The sequence below is a fragment of the Emys orbicularis genome, chromosome 5 (assembly GCF_028017835.1).
Source record: "Emys orbicularis isolate rEmyOrb1 chromosome 5, rEmyOrb1.hap1, whole genome shotgun sequence".
Taxonomy (NCBI): domain Eukaryota; kingdom Metazoa; phylum Chordata; order Testudines; family Emydidae; genus Emys; species Emys orbicularis.
This window is the reverse complement of record NC_088687.1, coordinates 81,994,970-82,012,649: the sequence shown is the minus strand read 5'-3', so window position 1 is coordinate 82,012,649 and position 17,680 is coordinate 81,994,970. Positions and strand designations below refer to the sequence as shown.

At 38.2% G+C, this 17,680-nt stretch overlaps 1 protein-coding gene across 8 annotated transcripts in view; it reads right to left on the bottom strand.

Moving 5' to 3' along the window:
* TENM3 (teneurin transmembrane protein 3) overlaps positions 1–17,680 on the bottom strand; it is a 502,096-nt gene that overhangs the window by 100,943 nt on the left and 383,473 nt on the right. For all 8 annotated transcript variants that reach the window (XM_065405305.1, XM_065405306.1, XM_065405307.1 and 5 more), the window contains 5 exons: positions 13,592–13,802; positions 12,958–13,059; positions 12,584–12,778; positions 10,948–11,148; positions 7,612–7,797 (listed from right to left, as the gene is read on the bottom strand). In XM_065405305.1, coding sequence (XP_065261377.1) covers positions 7,612–7,797; positions 10,948–11,148; positions 12,584–12,778; positions 12,958–13,059; positions 13,592–13,802 — 895 coding nt within the window. The remainder of the gene's footprint in view (positions 1–7,611; positions 7,798–10,947; positions 11,149–12,583; positions 12,779–12,957; positions 13,060–13,591; positions 13,803–17,680) is intronic.

Sequence of the window (17,680 nt, the reverse complement as noted above, 5' to 3'; positions counted from 1 at the left end):
TCACAATACCCCCTACTCATTTAAAATTATCTAAGAAAAATAGATTTAAATTAAATAACTGGAAACAAAAATTATTTCAAGGTAAAAATGCCAACATAAGTGAGAATACAATCCCTGATAGATTTCCTGGCTGATCCTTCCAATCTAGCATTACTAAAATTCTTGATAACCTTGCTAATGCTTTGCACAGTTTAAAACATTAGAAAACCCAAATATATTTTATATCTATTAATTTGTGAAAAACTATTAGTGTGAAAAAGTGTGCTGGAGGAAAGCACTGAAAGCTCTGGACTCATAACTTATTTGAAACAAATACCACTCTTGCTATACTGCTTATTAAAGATAACAAGATCTAGTGCATCAGACCAATATCTGTCCATACTGATAATGCTTTTGATTTTTTTTCATATTGTTTAACAGCTAACTCCCCAGCTGTGTGTATTTCATTTGCAATTTTCCAATCTTTGGTATCCTAAACCCCAGAGCCACCTTGGTGTTTAATAGAGGTATGCTGAGCAGTGAACGTCTAAGTTTTGTCTGAACAAACAAAGCATGTCTTTGTCATCTTTAATGATCTTGCTTCCCAATGTACTAAAGAATGAGAATAAAAACAAATAGCTTGTATTTTGTAGCTTAAAGGAATTAGGAATTCCCCCAGGCCAAATTTCAATGTGAATTGCCTGAATGTACATGAAAATCAATGTAACTCAATAAACAACTTGACGTTTAACATATTATTAGAAGAGAATTCCACAAAGGACTACCTTCTTTAAAATCAGAGAGATGGGGTTTTTTTGCCGTTTAATACACCTCTATCCCGATATAACGTGACCCAATATAACACGAATTCTGATATAACATGGTAAAGCAGTGCTCCGGGGGGGGGGGGGGGGGGCGCTGCGCACTCTGGCGGATCAAAGCAAGTTCAATATAATGCGGTTTCACCTATAATGCGGTAAGATTTTTTGGCTCCTGAGGACAGCGTTATATCGAGGTAGAGGTGTATGTGCCAACTTGAAGAATGCAACCAGTAGGCTAACTGAAAATGAATAGAAATAAAATATTTAGAGACAAACAGAAGTTCTCAGTAGACGCTTAGAATATTCTTCACTTTACTGTCTCAAACTCTGCTCATGATTTATGTAAAACCATAGCTCTTTAGATAGTCAAATAGATTATCAAGTTGGACAGCTCAGTTAATGCCTTTACCTACATAAGGCTCCATTCATGCCTTTATGATTAATATGCACATATCTCTCCCATCATTTGGATCTAGTGTGGACATGGCAGATGCAAAATATCGAGTGGATATATCTGTCCACCTAATGATGGGAATTTGTGCATGTGACCTTTGGCTAGTTGTGTATATATGTTGATTTCTAAAGTATGTACAGTAGAACCCCATTTATCCATCCCTCCATTATCCGGCTCTCCGTATTAACTGCATAGCCACTAAGCACAGATCCAGAAGCCGGCGATCTCCCCTGTGGCTGCTAGATGATGCTGCAACCTTGCATTTTTCCAGTCTCTGGATTATCTGAAATTTTAATTATTGGATCTGGCTCCAGTCCCAATTAGATCTGATAAACTGGGTTCTGGTGTATTATCCTAGTATCTAGATGCTGAATAGCATATGAAATCGTGAGTAAAGGGATTTCCTACTTTTTCAATACATAAGGGAACATGCAAGACTTCCACGTACACAATGCAAACTACCTAAGTAGTCTGCCACCAAGGGCAAGTTGTGCCAGTAAATGGTATAAAAATGTTTGGTTTTACAGGCAAAGGATGGCTATGGAAGTACTATGTATGCAGATATCACTTGTGCTTTGAAATCTGTTACTTTGGTGGCTATATTGTTATATAAACTAGAGGGGCTGGGACAAGGACTCATTGGCTCTTTGCACGCCAGGCTGAGAAAGCCATTGTGGAATGGGAATTGATTCTATGGCTATGCTGTGAGCTAGGTGTGTGATTCCCCTGCTCATATGAATATACATGAGGAAACTTGGAGAGCTAGTGCGAGTCTAAATAGCATTGTAGACATGGTAGTATGGGCACCAGCTGCAGAGGCACAGCTGAGCTACGCCAAGTATGTGCTCACCATTTTTTAGATGTGTTTATACTTGGCATGGCTCAGCTATGCCTCCACTGCCACCACGACTACACTGCTATCATTTATACTTGCGCTAGCTCTCATCGAGCTATGGTGAGTATCTGGACATGAGCAGGGGAATCATGCGGATCAAAGCAAGTTCGATATAATGCGGTTTCACCTATAACGCGGTAAGATTTTTTGGCTCCTGAGGACAGCGTTATATCGAGGTAGAGGTGTATGTGCCAACTTGAACTTAAAAAAAAAAAAAAGGAGCTGTGGGATGGTGGTTTGAGCATTGGCCTGCTAAACCCAGGGTTGTGAGTTCAATCCTTGAGGGGGCCACTTAGGGATCTGGGGCAAAATCAGTACTTGGTCCTGCTAGTGAAGGCAGGGGGCTGGACTCGATGACCTTTCAAGGTCCCTTCCAGTTCTAGGAGATGGGATATCTCCATTAATTCAATGCCCCTAGTTCACAATGTAGACCTAAGACAGAGCTACGGTTGGTTAAGAGCAAGAAAAGGACCTGATTTCTCTGTAATACTGGGTCTCGAAGAGAACATCTCTAAGAAAAACATACATATCATTATGGAATATGATCCTGTGGTTCATTACTAGTCTTAGAGACCTTAAAAGCAACACAAACAAATCAAACATTAACCAAAGGTGGGATTGTCCTGACAACAGCAACCACACAATAAATATATGTATTGAAAAAGACAGACCTGCTTGCCCAATGCTGAAGAAAAACCTGTTTGTGCCTAATATGTTGGAAATATTGTTCAAGAACAGTTCATCTGTGCACAACTATAACCCAGGTAATGCAGCCCAGGTCAGTGAGACCAACAGTAGAGTGATCTGCTGACTAACTGCTGTTTGGCAAGTTAAGTTACCTAAGGAAAGGCTTTATCTTACACTCCCATTTTTTCCTAAGATTAATTTTTTTTTAAAAAGAGAAGTAGTTCTCCTCCCACCTCTCTAATCACTTCTTTAGCATGTGCTTTGGTGGATCCTCCTCATCCCCTCTCCAACTTGCTGGAAGGGTTTCACAGGACTCTGTCCTTGTTGCCTTTCTCTTCTCTCTCTACACCTTATTTGTGGGTAATCTCATCCGCAAACACAAATTCAACTACCATCTTTCTGCTGACAACTCCAGAGCTCCCTCCCTATTCTTCACCTGTTTCCTTCTGTCCAAACTAAAATCTCAGCCTGTCTCTCTGACATCTCCTCATGGATGTCTAGCAGTCAAAAAAACTGAACCTGTCTATGAAAAAGAGCTCTTAATCAGGCTCCCGCAGAAACCTCCCTCCTGCCTCTTTTAATCATGTGGACAAGACCACCATCCTGTCACTTAGGCCCACAACCTGTGTGTCCTCTTCAACCTGGATCACGTTGTAGGTCCTCACTACTAGCCTATGTCTAAATCTTGTTGACTCATTCCGCATAACAGCTCTAAGATAAGGTTTTTCCTCTCACCTAAAAAACCCAACAAGTCTTGTCCAAGCTCTCATCATCTTGCGTATCAATTAATGCAATAATTTGCATCCCTTTGTCTGGCCTTGAATAATGCAATCTTTCCTCAATTATATCCATTAAGAGTTATGCAGCAAAGATCATTTTCCAGGCCCATCAATTTGACCATCTCACCCAGAGGCGTAGCGAGCGCCCTCCGTACCCTCCGACCGGAGGGGGCCCCGCAAGGAAGGGGGCCCCTAAAAGTGGCAAAATAAATACCACATTCCAGTTTCTGCATTGTATGGGGCCCCACCCGGACATATGTTCGGAGGGGGCCACGTTCGGAGGGGGCCACGTTCTTTGTTGCTACGGCCCTGATCTCACCCCTCTTGCAGCCCTTCACTGGATTTCCCTTCTCTATTGCATCAAACATAAGCTGCTCATCTTCACTTTCAAGGCCCTCAATAGCCTATCTCCATCTTGCCTATCATCTCTTATTCATTATCGAGATGTCAACTCCCACCTACGTTCAGTCCATGATGTCTGCCTCCATCAGCAAATTATTAAATTTTCAAACAAGCACCTTTGTGCTCCATGCTACCCTCCCTGCTTGGGAGCAGCTTCCCATAAACATCTGCAAAGCTACCTCATTATCCTCTTTCAAAATCTCCTTAAAACTCTCCTTTGCCATGATGCCTACGAAAACCTTGACAACAGTTAGCCCACAGGTGGGATTAGACCACTGCCTATCAAGCTGAAAAATATTCATAGACTCATAGATTATAAAGCCAGAAGGGACCATTGTGATAATCTAATCAGACCTCCTGTATAATACAGGCCCAATAGGACTTCCCACAATTAATTCCTGCTTTAAATAGCTCTTATATTTTAGAAAAACAACCAATCTTGACTTAACATTTTCCAGTGATGGATAATCCACCACGACCCTTGATAAATTGTTCCAATGGTTAATTACCCTCACTCTTAAAAATGCTCACCTTAATTCTTGTCTGAATTTGTCTAGCTTCAACTTCCAGCCACTGGATCTTATTATACCTTTGTCTGCTAGACTGAAGAGCCCTTTATTATCAAATTTCTGTTTCCTATGTTTTGCAGTGTTGTTGTAGTTGTGGTGTTTCTCTCTCTAGAACACTCCCATACCATCATCAACTTCCTGGACACCATGATCAATTTAAACAATGGAACCCTACAGAGGGTATATTCAAGAAATCCCAAGAATCATCACACTTCCCTCCACAGATCCAACAATCACACCAGACATACCAAGAAATCGGTTATCTACAGCCATGCACTCGGATACAACAGAATATGCTCTGAAGAGGAAGTGTGGGATACTCACTTAAAACTACCTTCACTAAACAAGGACACTTTACCAGAGAAGTACTGTAGATTGGAACATGGAGCAGGCTACCCAAATATTGCAGGAGACCTCTGCTTCAATACAGAAAAAAACCCCACTGACTGCACACCCTTTGCTATCTCTACCATCCCACACTAGAATCCATATGGAGTATCATCCAACAATTACAACCCACATTTGATGGGGACCACATCCTGAAAGAAATCTTCCCTGAACCCTCTCTTCTGGCCTTCAAACAACGCCTCAACCTCACCAAGCTCATCAGAATCAAGTTCCCCATAGACCAGGATATACCAACTCAAAGTGGCACCAGACACTGCCATAACAACAGATGTAAAACCTGCAGACATATCTCCACTACTACGATGATCAATACCCCCACAACACACCTTTCAAGATCCATGGGTCCAATAGACATTTATCACAACATGTGGTGTACCATATCCAGTGCAACAAATGCCCCAACAATTATGTTGGTGAAACCAGACAATCACTACATTCTCAAATGAACTCACTCCAAAAAATGATAAAAAGACAAAAACACCGTATCGCTCATGGGCAAACATTTTTCACTAAGCAATCACTCCATATTTGACCTCTCAGACTTCCATCTTTTTTTGTTCTGTGTTTGTATAGTGCCTAGCACAATGGGGTCCTGGTCCATGACTTAGGCCTCCTAAGTGCTATGGTAAGACAAGTAAATAATAGTATCACTTGCTTTTGTGTGACAACATTTCTTTCCCTTTTTCTAATTCCTCTGCCCTTTTTGGTATATATACGCACAAATCCCTGCATTGACTCACTGCCCACAGATGCCTGTCAAATTCTGTGCAATTGGAAAAGTATACATCCAAAGGCAGAATGTGGCCTTTGGTAAGTTTCTGGAGAGACACATTAATTAAATTCCAGGTAAGAGAATGATCTTTCATATAATTTGAAGGAAAGGGTCACACACTTTGCTTTTTGTCTATATTATTTGGAATATACAGGGTGTAAATAATTCAATGATAAAAGCACAGGAGTTAAGAACATAAGAATGGCCATACTGGATCAGACCAAAGGTCCCTCCAGCCCAGTATCCTGTCTACCAACAGTGGCCAATGCCAGGTGCCCCAGAGGGAGTGAACCTAACAGGTAATGATCAAGTGATCTCTCTCCTGCCATCCATCTCCACCCTCTGACAAACAGAGGCTAGGGACACCATTCCTTACCTATCCAGGCTAATAGCCATTAATGGACTTAACCTCCATGAATTTATCTAGTTCTCTTTTAACAGGCAAGGAGTTCCACAGGTTGACTGTGCGCTGTGTGAAGAACTTCCTTTTATTTGTTTTAAACCTTCTGCCCATTAATTTCATTTGGTGGCCCCTCGTTCTTATATTATGGGAACAAGTAAATAACTTTTCCTTATTTACTTTCTATACATCACTCATAATTTTATATACCTCTACCATATCCCCCCTTAGTCTCCTCTTTTCCAAGCTGAAAAGTCCTAGCCTCTTTAATCTCTCCTCACATGGGACCCGTTCCAAACCCCTAATCATTTTAGTTGCCCTTTTCTGAACTTTTTCTGATGCCAGTATATCTTTTTTGAGATGAGGAGACCACATCTGTACACAGTATTCAAGATGTGGGCGTAGCATGGATTTATATAAGGGCAATAAGATATTCTCCATCTTATTCTCTATCCCTTTTTAATGATTCCTAACATCCTGTTTGCTTTTTTGACTGCCGCTGCACACTGCATGGACGTCTTCAGAGAACTATCCACGATGACTCCAAGATCTCTTTCCTGATTAGTTGTAGCTAAATTAGCCCCCATCATATTGTATGTATAGTTGGGGTTATTTTTTCCAATGTGCATTACTTTACATTTATCCACATTAAATTTCATTTGCCATTTTGTTGCCCAATCACTTAGTTTTGTGAGATCTTTTTGAAGTTCTTCACAGTCTGCTTTGGTCTTAACTATCTTGATCAGTTTAGTATCATCTGCAAACTTTGCCACCTCACTGTTTACCCCTTTCTCCAGATCATTTATGAAGAAGTTGAATAGGATTGGTTTCTAAAGGATAGAACATTTTTGATTATGAAAACATACAGAGATTAATGAAGACTGCTTCTTTTGAATGTGTCATTTTAAAGTGCTTTGAAATATAATGTTATTTGCTTAGCAAATATCTTGTACAACTGTAAAGTAGAAATTCATTATGTCAACAAAAAGGATAATTGGGGGGGGCAGTTAGATCTCTTTACCACCTTGGTAAGTGGGTTTTTTTGGGGCTTTCTTCTCAGTAAAGGGGGGGGGGGAAAGGTACCATAGTAACACATCTTTTGAAAAACTATCACATAAAAATAAAAAAGCATATATCAGAAGACTTATTTACAGATTTAAAAAATATGTAAGCTTCTCCTCCAGAGGAGGCAGCTACAGGAAATGATTGAAAGGGAAATTCTTGCACCTCCCATTTGTGGCAAACAAGCTGTAAAGACTTGATGAGCCATTATATAATCATTTCCTTTCTTAAAACATCAATTCCTTTACACAGACTGACAGGTGCAAATATTCTGTTTGAAGAAACGAGCTTCAAAGTGTTACATTTCTGATGCACAAAAGACCAGGAATTCTAGCTTTTTGAGTTTTGTATTGAAGACAGATATTAAAGCACAGCTAGCCTACCAATAGTACAGTGCTCTCCATTCCATCCCTGGCTACATTCACACTTCCCATCTTTACAGGTTCCATGTTCAGCACAGCGAGGGTGGCAGGCTCTTTGATTGCAGGCTGGTCCAGTCCAACCTTCTTCGCAACGACATGTTCCACCCATGCAAACACCATGAGAGCCACAGTCCACAGAACAGATTTCTGTATTTAAAAGGAGGGATGGGAGAAAAAGAGAGAAAGAATGAGAGGAGAGCACACATTAATTAGCAGAGTTACATTTTAATTCAACATATGAAGGAGAAAAGCAAAATCTTTGAAAATTAAATCAAAGGAATTTACTGCTAAAAGCATTTTCAGGTAGGACCCAAGAGAATATGGAATATGGAATTTTATCTCTGCTAATGCTTAATTAGTTACCCAGTAGACTTAGTAATGCCTAAGTGTCCACAGCTCTTCTGTCAGTTAGCTCTGAGTAATTTCCAATTATATTTTTTGCGAGCACATATTTCTTAAGAGTTACCTTTTGTAGCTTAGATTATATGCATTTAAACCCATCAGAATTTGCTGCATAGGTTTAGTGACTAAATGTACCACGTACCTTAGAGGTCATTTACATTATAGGCAAAAATCTACACTTGAACAAAAGTTCAATTTAGCAAAGGGGCTTTTTTCCTTGCCCCCAGGTTTCTTTCAAATTTGAAATGTGCCATCTCTGACATATTTTTTCATTAAAAAGAATCAGCCTCAGTGAGACACATTAGTGCATTGCTGACATATATTTAACAGACATGTCAGTTAAATATAAGATTTTTTTTAAACTTTCTGTAAATTTATAGCAATGACAGCTTTAGGCAGTCTGGTTTAAAAACAGAAAGACTATTAAAAATAAATCAACAAAAGCATTCAACTTGTCACCTACACTAACAGGGTTTTATAACTAGTAGAATAATTGAAAAGAACATTAAGGCCTAAGTTATTCATAGGCCAAACAATATATCTTACATCTCAAAACTAATACAAGATAATAATTCAGGTTGTTATAGTTTGCATTTATCTTTTTTCTTTATTCAGTCAGTATTTGGAAAACTTCATTTGTGTGAAGCTGACTACAGAAAAAAAAAAGCCTTAGGGTTTTTTAGTCTCTTAGAATACAGTTAGTCACAATCATATGCTGGTTCATAAGAATATTATGTTTAGTTTGGGTTTCCTTGTAAAAGACAGCAAACCACTCTAATAAGAAAGAACTGAAATTATTTTTGACTGCAATAAAAGGAGAGCTCATAAAAGAGGCTGAAAGGTTTTACATACGGGCTTTGTTTCCAGTTTTTCATTCAGTAGTATTTTCCCCCCAATAGATTATAATTCTCTGCCTCAAAGTGCTATAAAACATTCAACACAGCATCAAGTTGTGATGGCACTTCTTATGAACAATAGTGCAGAATGTTTACTGGGCAAGAGAGCTGGGCTGTTTTTCCCACACAACATTTTCTATCTACTTTGAATTACATTTTTGATTAAAAGATCTGAGATGGTCTGATTAACTTCAGAGTTACAGAACATCAACCCAGCTGCAGGAGAGGCAGAGGTTTATTTCAGAGGTTCCCTCTTTTCTCTTCAATCTAATCAATTTTTCATTAGGGTGAAGGTGTTTATCAGCTTTGAGCACACTAGCTTTGAGCAAGGTGTGTCAATCTTTGTAATGAACTTATTAATTAGAGTTAATTTAATTGAAGTGGAATTGAAGGGCTAATGGACAAACTGCTGATGAAGATAGAGGAAAGCTCTGTTGATTTCAACCCTGTAAGCCGTCTGATGGATAACTCATTCTTCTCCCTTTAGCAGCTTAACAAAATGTTTCTTTATGAGTAAGATTTACTTATTTATTGACTTTACATATCTGAAGGTCATTTTGTACAACTTCAGTAGGGGTTCTTTATGTTTTATTGAACAAACTAGTTAATATTTCATAAGTCTGAAGTAACTGAAATATCTGAATATACATGAAACAGAATACTTTTATACATTTCAACTATTAACTACTTTTCGAAACACGAGCACAGATAGTGTGTAAAGATGGATGCCATCAGAAGATGTGTACAATCCATATTTTCTTTGAACCATATAGCAGACTTTCCACAAACAGTCATTTTTAGAAGAACCTAAGCACATGGGTGCCATACCAGATGAGCTCAGAAAGCTTTCTGTGCACAGTAGACATTCAAAAACAAAATTAGCAGAATAGTAGAGGACAACACCTTTTCTTTGGAGGTACAAATACTACTTTAGTATCTGATAATACATATGCATACACAAAGTAAATGCCTAAATCTGAAACTAATATGAAACATTAAATATGGTAAAATACTCCCCTTCTACAGTTTTCTCACTCTGTTGCCTTCCCTTGTTGCCTACCTATACCTGAGCTACCAATGACTTTCAAGGACTGTTGATCAATATCATAGATATCAGACACAAACTGCATTTCAAAATGGCAGTTATTTACAGAGAATTGGTTAAATATCATTTATAACTTGATATAAAACCACTACTCCTCAAGGAAGCCACGTGTCCAGGTGTCATTAAGAACATCAACTACTTTGTTATATTATTACGCTTTTTTTTTGGCAAAACACATCTGAAAATTAGAAATTATTCAGATTTTAAATATGTCATTACAAAATGAGTACCGGTAATTTTTTCCAAAATTTGGAACAAAAAGGTTGCTCTCAGACTGAGACTAAAATTCAGACTCTGATCTAAATTACAGTAATTCCATATTTTAATCCAAATTTATACCAATGTATCTAAGATAAGCAACTGGCCTTAAATGTGCCAAGTTTTGGCCTTGAAGAAAGCCTTATATGTTAGAACTGTTGGCCCAATCATGCAGTCCTTATTCAGGCAAAATTTCCATTAACTTCAGTTGAAGTTTTGCCTGAACAAGAACTACAGGATTGGCCCCTCCAAGCCGCTAAAAATAGATTTTTCAAATGGAAATATTTCTGGATGCGTCATTAACACAGTTCTAAATATGTAGATGAATATCTCAGTACAGATCTTAAATTCAGAAGGTACATATAACATTTTGTTCTTTTCTTTGAACCACCAGCAAAAAATGCCTTCAATTAATATCTGAGTGAAGAAACTGTTTGATTTTCAAATATTTACAAATGGTCATTTGTTCTGAATGTTTCACTCATGATTTATGGCCTAATCCTGCTCCCACTACAGTCTATAGAAAGACTTAGCTTCAATAGAAGCTGGATCAGATTCTTACACAATAATGCAAGATTATGTATTAATTTAAAATATATTAGAGTTTTACACATAGGGAATGTTTTTAATCCTTACCATTTGAGCAATCTGCACCTGTCCAATTAGGGTCACAAGTGCAGGTACCACTTTCTTGAAGGTACGTCCCATGACCAGAGCACTGGTCTGGACACATTGTCTTCAGTATTTCACAGTTGCTACCACCCCATCCTGGATTACAGTGGCACTCTCCATGGATACACACACCATGACTGGAACAGGCTGGGTCTAAGCAATCAGCTGGAGAGAAAAGAAAAAGATAATCTTTAATATGTTATTATTAACAATTACAATAGCAGCAATTATTATCGAAGGATTTTAAGCACTTTCTGAATTAATTAAAAAACTGCTGTGAGGTAAACAGTACTACACTCATTTAACAACAAACAGTAAACTGAGATACGAGGCGATGAGGCAAATCACAATTTTACGTAATGAGTCAGTGGAAGAACAGAGAGTAGAACTCACGAATCCTGAGGTGGTCCCTAGCCAGCCTGCTTTAATCACAAGATAACAAGCACTATCTGATCAAATAAATTAAAAAAAAATCAATATATAACTAATAGAGTGCAACTTCTAATCAATTTTTGCTAGCATACTGGTAATTTTCTTTGTAGTAATTAGATCATCAAAAGTAATTGTAAGGATCCATGTTCATATATGTAACTGGTTTAATGATATCCTGGGGATAACAGACATAAACCTCGAAGTCATTGATGTAACTGAGACTCTTGCAAGGATTTGTAATTTTCCTGAATTACACCAAGATTCACTTGAGTTTTCAGGCTATTGCTCTCTGTTCTCCTAATCACAGAGTAACAAAATCTTGGATTCTCTATAACAAGCAGTATCAACTGACCTAATCCACTACTACTGAGTTCTGACAGCTGTACAGGACCCTCAACCTGTTTGAGAAATAAATGAGTTGGGTATTCTCTATCCTTCTTAATTCACTTTAATGTGCTTTAGATGACGAGATTTAATTTAGCAATTTGACTCAATAAAACTTTACACTTGTAGGGTCAATGGTCTGAAAATTTAATTCCAGAGACTTAATTGCATTACTTTGTATGTAGAGATCAATAAAATCAATTTGATTGAGGAAGGGAAATGGTGCTTTTTCCTCCTAAAAAAATGAATAGAAAATTAACTCCACTTTACAGCACACCAGAATGAATACACATACATCTCTAAAATACAAAAAAAGATGCATAATTTTTCAATGTGATGCATTTGAATCAGCATTTTCAACTGTAAGTCTTTATAAAAATGTTGGTGGGAAAGACCATATGCAATAGAGTAACAATTTCTTCTACAATGTGAAAAAATCACTGTCTTTCTGTGTTCTAACAGTCATCTTTTCTTGTGTTTCCCTCGTAGCTGATGTCAGACAGATAAAATAAATCTATTTTTAATATGCTGAAATTATTAGACAAAACCTGCTGAAAGCAAAATATCTAGCAAACAGGATATTTGAGTATGCTTGATATAAGGTGAACAATTTGCCAGCACCCTGGCTTTAATGGGCCAGATTTTCAGTTGGTGCAAATTGACATGGCTCCAGTGAAATCAATAGTGCTATGCTGACTTACACCAGCTGAAAAATCTGACCCACTATGTTGTAACATTTTAGAAACATTACTGTAGATGCTTGGGTAAATATTTACTTATTTACCTTCTTCACAGTTTTCTCCTTTGTACCCAGAGTTGCAGGCACAAGAGCCCATGATACAGATCCCACGGCCCCCACATTGAGGATCAATACACTGGGTGGTAGGCACATCACACTCTGTACCCTTCCAACCGCTGAAACAGAGACAGCGCCCTTTGGAATACTGCCCGTTGCCACTACACAATACTGGGCAGGCTGCTGTGAAATAAAACATGACAGAAGAATTAACAAAACTCTTTTCAATCAAGCTTTGGGAAAAAAGAGGAAAATGTATGTAACGAGTTGCATGCCAGTTTCTTTTCCTTGGTAGATTAGCAATGGCTTGTCTTTCTGCAGTTTATTTATTTTAACTTAAGAAAATAATTTGGTTCAGATACCTCTTGAACAATCAGGGCCCAGAAATCCAGGAAAACAATGGCATGATCCAGAAACACACTCTCCGTTTCCATGGCAATTTCGGGGGCATTCCACTACAGACTCTGAAAGAAAGAGTAAGAAAAAAAAAATTCATAGAGACTCCCACCATAGTACTAAACTAGAACAGAAGGTGTCTATCATCTAATTCTAAACCACTGGTGACTGACAGCAAATTAAGGTACTTGCAGAAGCATGTATGTTGCTTTATTTAGTGATTGTAAGAAAGTAAATAGTGGCTAATTTCCTGTAATTAATGCTTGTGGTATCCTATTACATTATGTTATAACAAGCAGCTCAAGATTTAAACAGTAAAATGATAGTTACTTTATGCTCATAATACAGCCTAATGCCGCTTAATGAACATTTCAAAAAAGCATCTTCATTTGTGAACTATACATCATGGGAGGCTTTCATACTTCAATTACTAAACAATTAAAATACATTTCTATATCTTTTGTTATGTAATGAAGAAAACATAATAAATTCAACATTTGTGAAAACAACCCAGAATATTTAACTCAGAAAACTCATCTCTATTTTTAACAGAATGCTTAGATTGCAGCTTTTGGTGAAAACTTTGAAGATTGTGCTTACCTATAACAATGGTATTAAAAGACACCTGCTCTGCATTTTTCCCATCATTATAAAAAGCCAGATGCCAGATTCCAGAATCCAAATACTGGATAAAACCTGCCTCATGGAGACTGATAGACCTTGTCTGTCGGCCTGCTCTCTCTGACTCAAGCAGGTTGCGCTGTTCTCTTGCGATCAACCTGCTACCATCAAGGAGTTCCACAAAGTCATACTACAAGGGAGGAATGTGCAAAGGGTTTATTATCCACTTATTTCTCTTTTTAGTTACCATTTTCATATTTTTTCTATAATTTAGCAGTTATGAAATGTGCCAGCCCCAAAGACTGCAGTTCTATATTCCTTCATAGAACAAATAGTACAGAGAGTGGCAGTGCAAGCTTCCCCACAATATCATGCAATATGCTTTCAGCTTGACCTGGAGAGATCCATTCTAGAACAGAGGAGATAAAATCTCAGGCTATGTCTACATGACCCCACAATTCGACTATGGGGGTGTGAACTGAAGCATGCACTAGCATGTGGCGTTGTAACTCCCCCGTGTGGACGCTTGCTGGCATGAACTAAAGCAGTGGTTCTCAAACTTTTGTACTGGTGACTCCTTTCACATAGCAAGCCTCTGAGTGACACCCCCCGCCCCCAATAAATTAAAAACTCATTTTTTATATTTAACACTATTATAAATGCTGGAGGCAAAGCAGGATTTGGGGTGGAGGCTGACAGCTCAGGACCCACCATGTAATAATCTCGCAACCCCCTGAGGGATCCCGACCCCCAGTTTGAGAACCTCTGAACTAAAGGACTATGTCAATGTGAATGAAGTACCTTTTAGTTTACAACTGCAGCGTCCACATGGGGGAGGTACAGCGCAACATGCTAGTGTGTGCTACAGGTCTCACCCCACCATAGTCCAAACTGCAGAGCCATGTAGACAAGCCCTCAGTGTTTGTCTGTTCTTTCACCCTTCTTGCTGAGATTTCTAAGGAGAATGCCAAGTAATGCCAATTGTCATGGTGGTGCTTTCTTGTGATATTGACACCTGACCACCAATTCATTTAACATTAATTTGCAGAACAAAAGTCAGACGAGGTTAGTTTGCAGTCACAATTTGCAGATGTGAGCTGGCCATCTGCAGGTGAAAGACTCATTCCATATTGACTGTGCCATATAAATTAACTAATAAGAATATCCCACCCCAATCCATTACCCTTTGCTTCTTCTTTTGTTTCACAATCCAAGGTAAGTTCTCTGTTGGTGTAATTCCACTGACTTCAATAGAGATACTACAGCAGAAAATATGGCCTTACATTTCTTTTGTACAAAGTAAACCAAATACCAAATGCAAAGTATAACAGGTTAAAAATGCAGGAGGCAGTGACAGAAAATACTGTAGTTCAGATTAAAACTCTCTTCAAAAGCTATCACAAAATTTTATAATTTGTTTTATTAATAGCAACAACTACATTTGGGGGGTGGGGTGGGAAAATATAACATCTGAGTTGCCACAAGCACGGGAGACAAAGAGGTTTATCATCTTAAATCCACATATAAGACTCTATCCACAAAATGCCTGTTAGCACTAATGGTAGCTGTTTGATCAACTCTGCACATTCAGAGGAGAAACCCTGGGTCAGATCTTCAGCTGGTGTAAATTGGTATAGCTCCATCTAGTCAATGGACCTACACTGAAAGTTTATACTACCTGAGGATCTGGCCCCAAATCGCTAAAGATTTCTTTGCTGCATTTGTCAAGTAAAGATTATATTATATAACAAAGAGTTACCACCTATTAACTTTAAGGATCACTGTTTCCTACAATAAAGAGTAATGTGGTTTCCACATTCAGTCCAGTTTCATTTTTACTCTGACGTGTCTACTGTGTGAGGTGAACTACTATATACAAACTTTCTATCTTCCCACATATTTGAGATAGCACTCAAATGGTATTTCATTCAAGGTCTATTTAGGTAAAGGCCAGTGTATGAAACCACTGATTTACCTAAGTTGTGATAAAGTCAGTTACTGGGACTGGAGAATCAGTGGTTTTATGTACTGACTTATGACCTTCGGAAACAGCTCCTTGTATGGCATAAAACAGGATAGTCTTCATCTCTGGACAGGACCTAAGCACTGGAATCCTCTTCTCCTGAAACTCTCCTTGGTTGTTAAAAACACATGATATTTTAAGAATGTTGCTCTGCAATAAATCTGAATTATTATCTCAACACCATTAAAAATGTAAAAGAAACGCATAGATCATATGCCTTTACTAATACCTGAGCCAATTTCCTTTCAGCTACGTCTCAACAACCATAGTAGAAATTAACATGATTAGTATGGGTAGAAGCTAGCACCTTGATATGCTGTCACCTTGAATGTTCAAGCAATCCCACATGAAAACTAATGCAACTATTTTGGAAAAGCACTGCTAATTTAAAACCATTCAATGTTCTTATTTGTCAGAGAATTAAATATTTATCTTAATTCATGAAAGATACAAAAACGGTCTCTTTTCCCCCTCAGATACTCACAAACCCTTCTATCTGATCACAATACCTAATATCACTGAAAGAAGAAAGAAAAAGATCTCCATTCTGAGTTTTAGCTGGTTATTTATGGACAATATGAATTGTTTTTCAAATTACTTCAGAAGGACACTTCTTGTTGTAGGACAATCTCAGTTAAGAACATATTTTTGATCTGGGAATTAGGGATTGTACTACTTAATTGACCACAAAGAGTATACTGATAGCTGACAGGCATAGTATAATTAATCATTTTAGAACTATAACATAATAAAGATTTATGTTAAATGGATAGTATTTCTGAGGTTGAATTTTTAAAAGCCATGCATATGGCTGTCACCATTCATTCCATCCCCAGCAAACAGGAGTAATGTGGCTTAAATCGTATAAAGACTGCTTCATAAATTTAGGAGTGGGGTTGTGAAAGGGCATAGAGTGGAAAAACAATGACCTTTATGTGCTAAAATACTTTCATTTTGTTTTCCTCCTATGAGGATAAATTAATTAGCTTTATTGAGTATAAATGGGATGATCTACCCCTCCACCTTCAGTTTTGCTTTAAGCCACCAAAGTCCTTTGTTATTCTTAAAGTCTCCTTTAATAAAAACGTATTGATTCTCTGGCTGTAATGAAACTGACATTTTTAGAAAGTGTCACAAAGACTTTTAGACTAGCATTGCTTGGATTTGAATGGACAGCTACTGTCAATTATTTCTGGTTGACTTATTTATTATTCCCCAGAAATAGAGAACTATATATCTAGTGCGGCTCTATGACACACACATATTAGTAAGCACTGAGGCCATCATTCGGAAACTTGGGTGCCTAAAGTAAAAAACAGAAATACAACCTGAAAAAACCACAGTTCCTAATTATGTTATATTGAAATACACCTCTACCCCGATATAACGCGACCCGATATAACACGAATTCGGATATAACGCGGTAAAGCAGTGCTCCGGGGGGGGGAGGGGGCGGCGGGGCTGCGCACTCCGGTGGATCAAAGCAAGTTTGATATAATGCGGTTTCACCTATAATGCGGTAAGATTTTTTGGCTCCCGAGGACAGTGTTATATCGAGGTAGAGGTGTATTTGTTAGATACTATGTCACATAAGCAACAGTTAGTTACCCTCAGAAACTATGTATTGTCCAAGTGTTGAATCATGCCAGAATGCTCTTGAATGCTGTTCTGGTACTTTGTTGGGGGCCAGAATGGGCATTCGGATATTTACAGTACTATTACTGATGATTGCTTCTGAGCGATAGTACAAAGTATCAGAAGTGTATTACAGCCCTTTTTTTTTTTTAGGACTCTAGCACTGGTGTTGCCCAGATATTTATTCCACTGTTGGTGCATGTGTATCCATTGCACTTCAGTCTGGATTTTTTGGCCAACAGTGTTCTCGGACCTCCAACCCAAGGGCATAATGAGCGGGGCAATCCCAACCACCCTTCATTTCTTTTGCCATACAGAATCTTGATGTTAGTAGTAGGTATTGGGGTGGGGGAGGGCATGTGTTGGTTATGGAATAAATATATGGACAACATTGCTTGAAGAATCACACT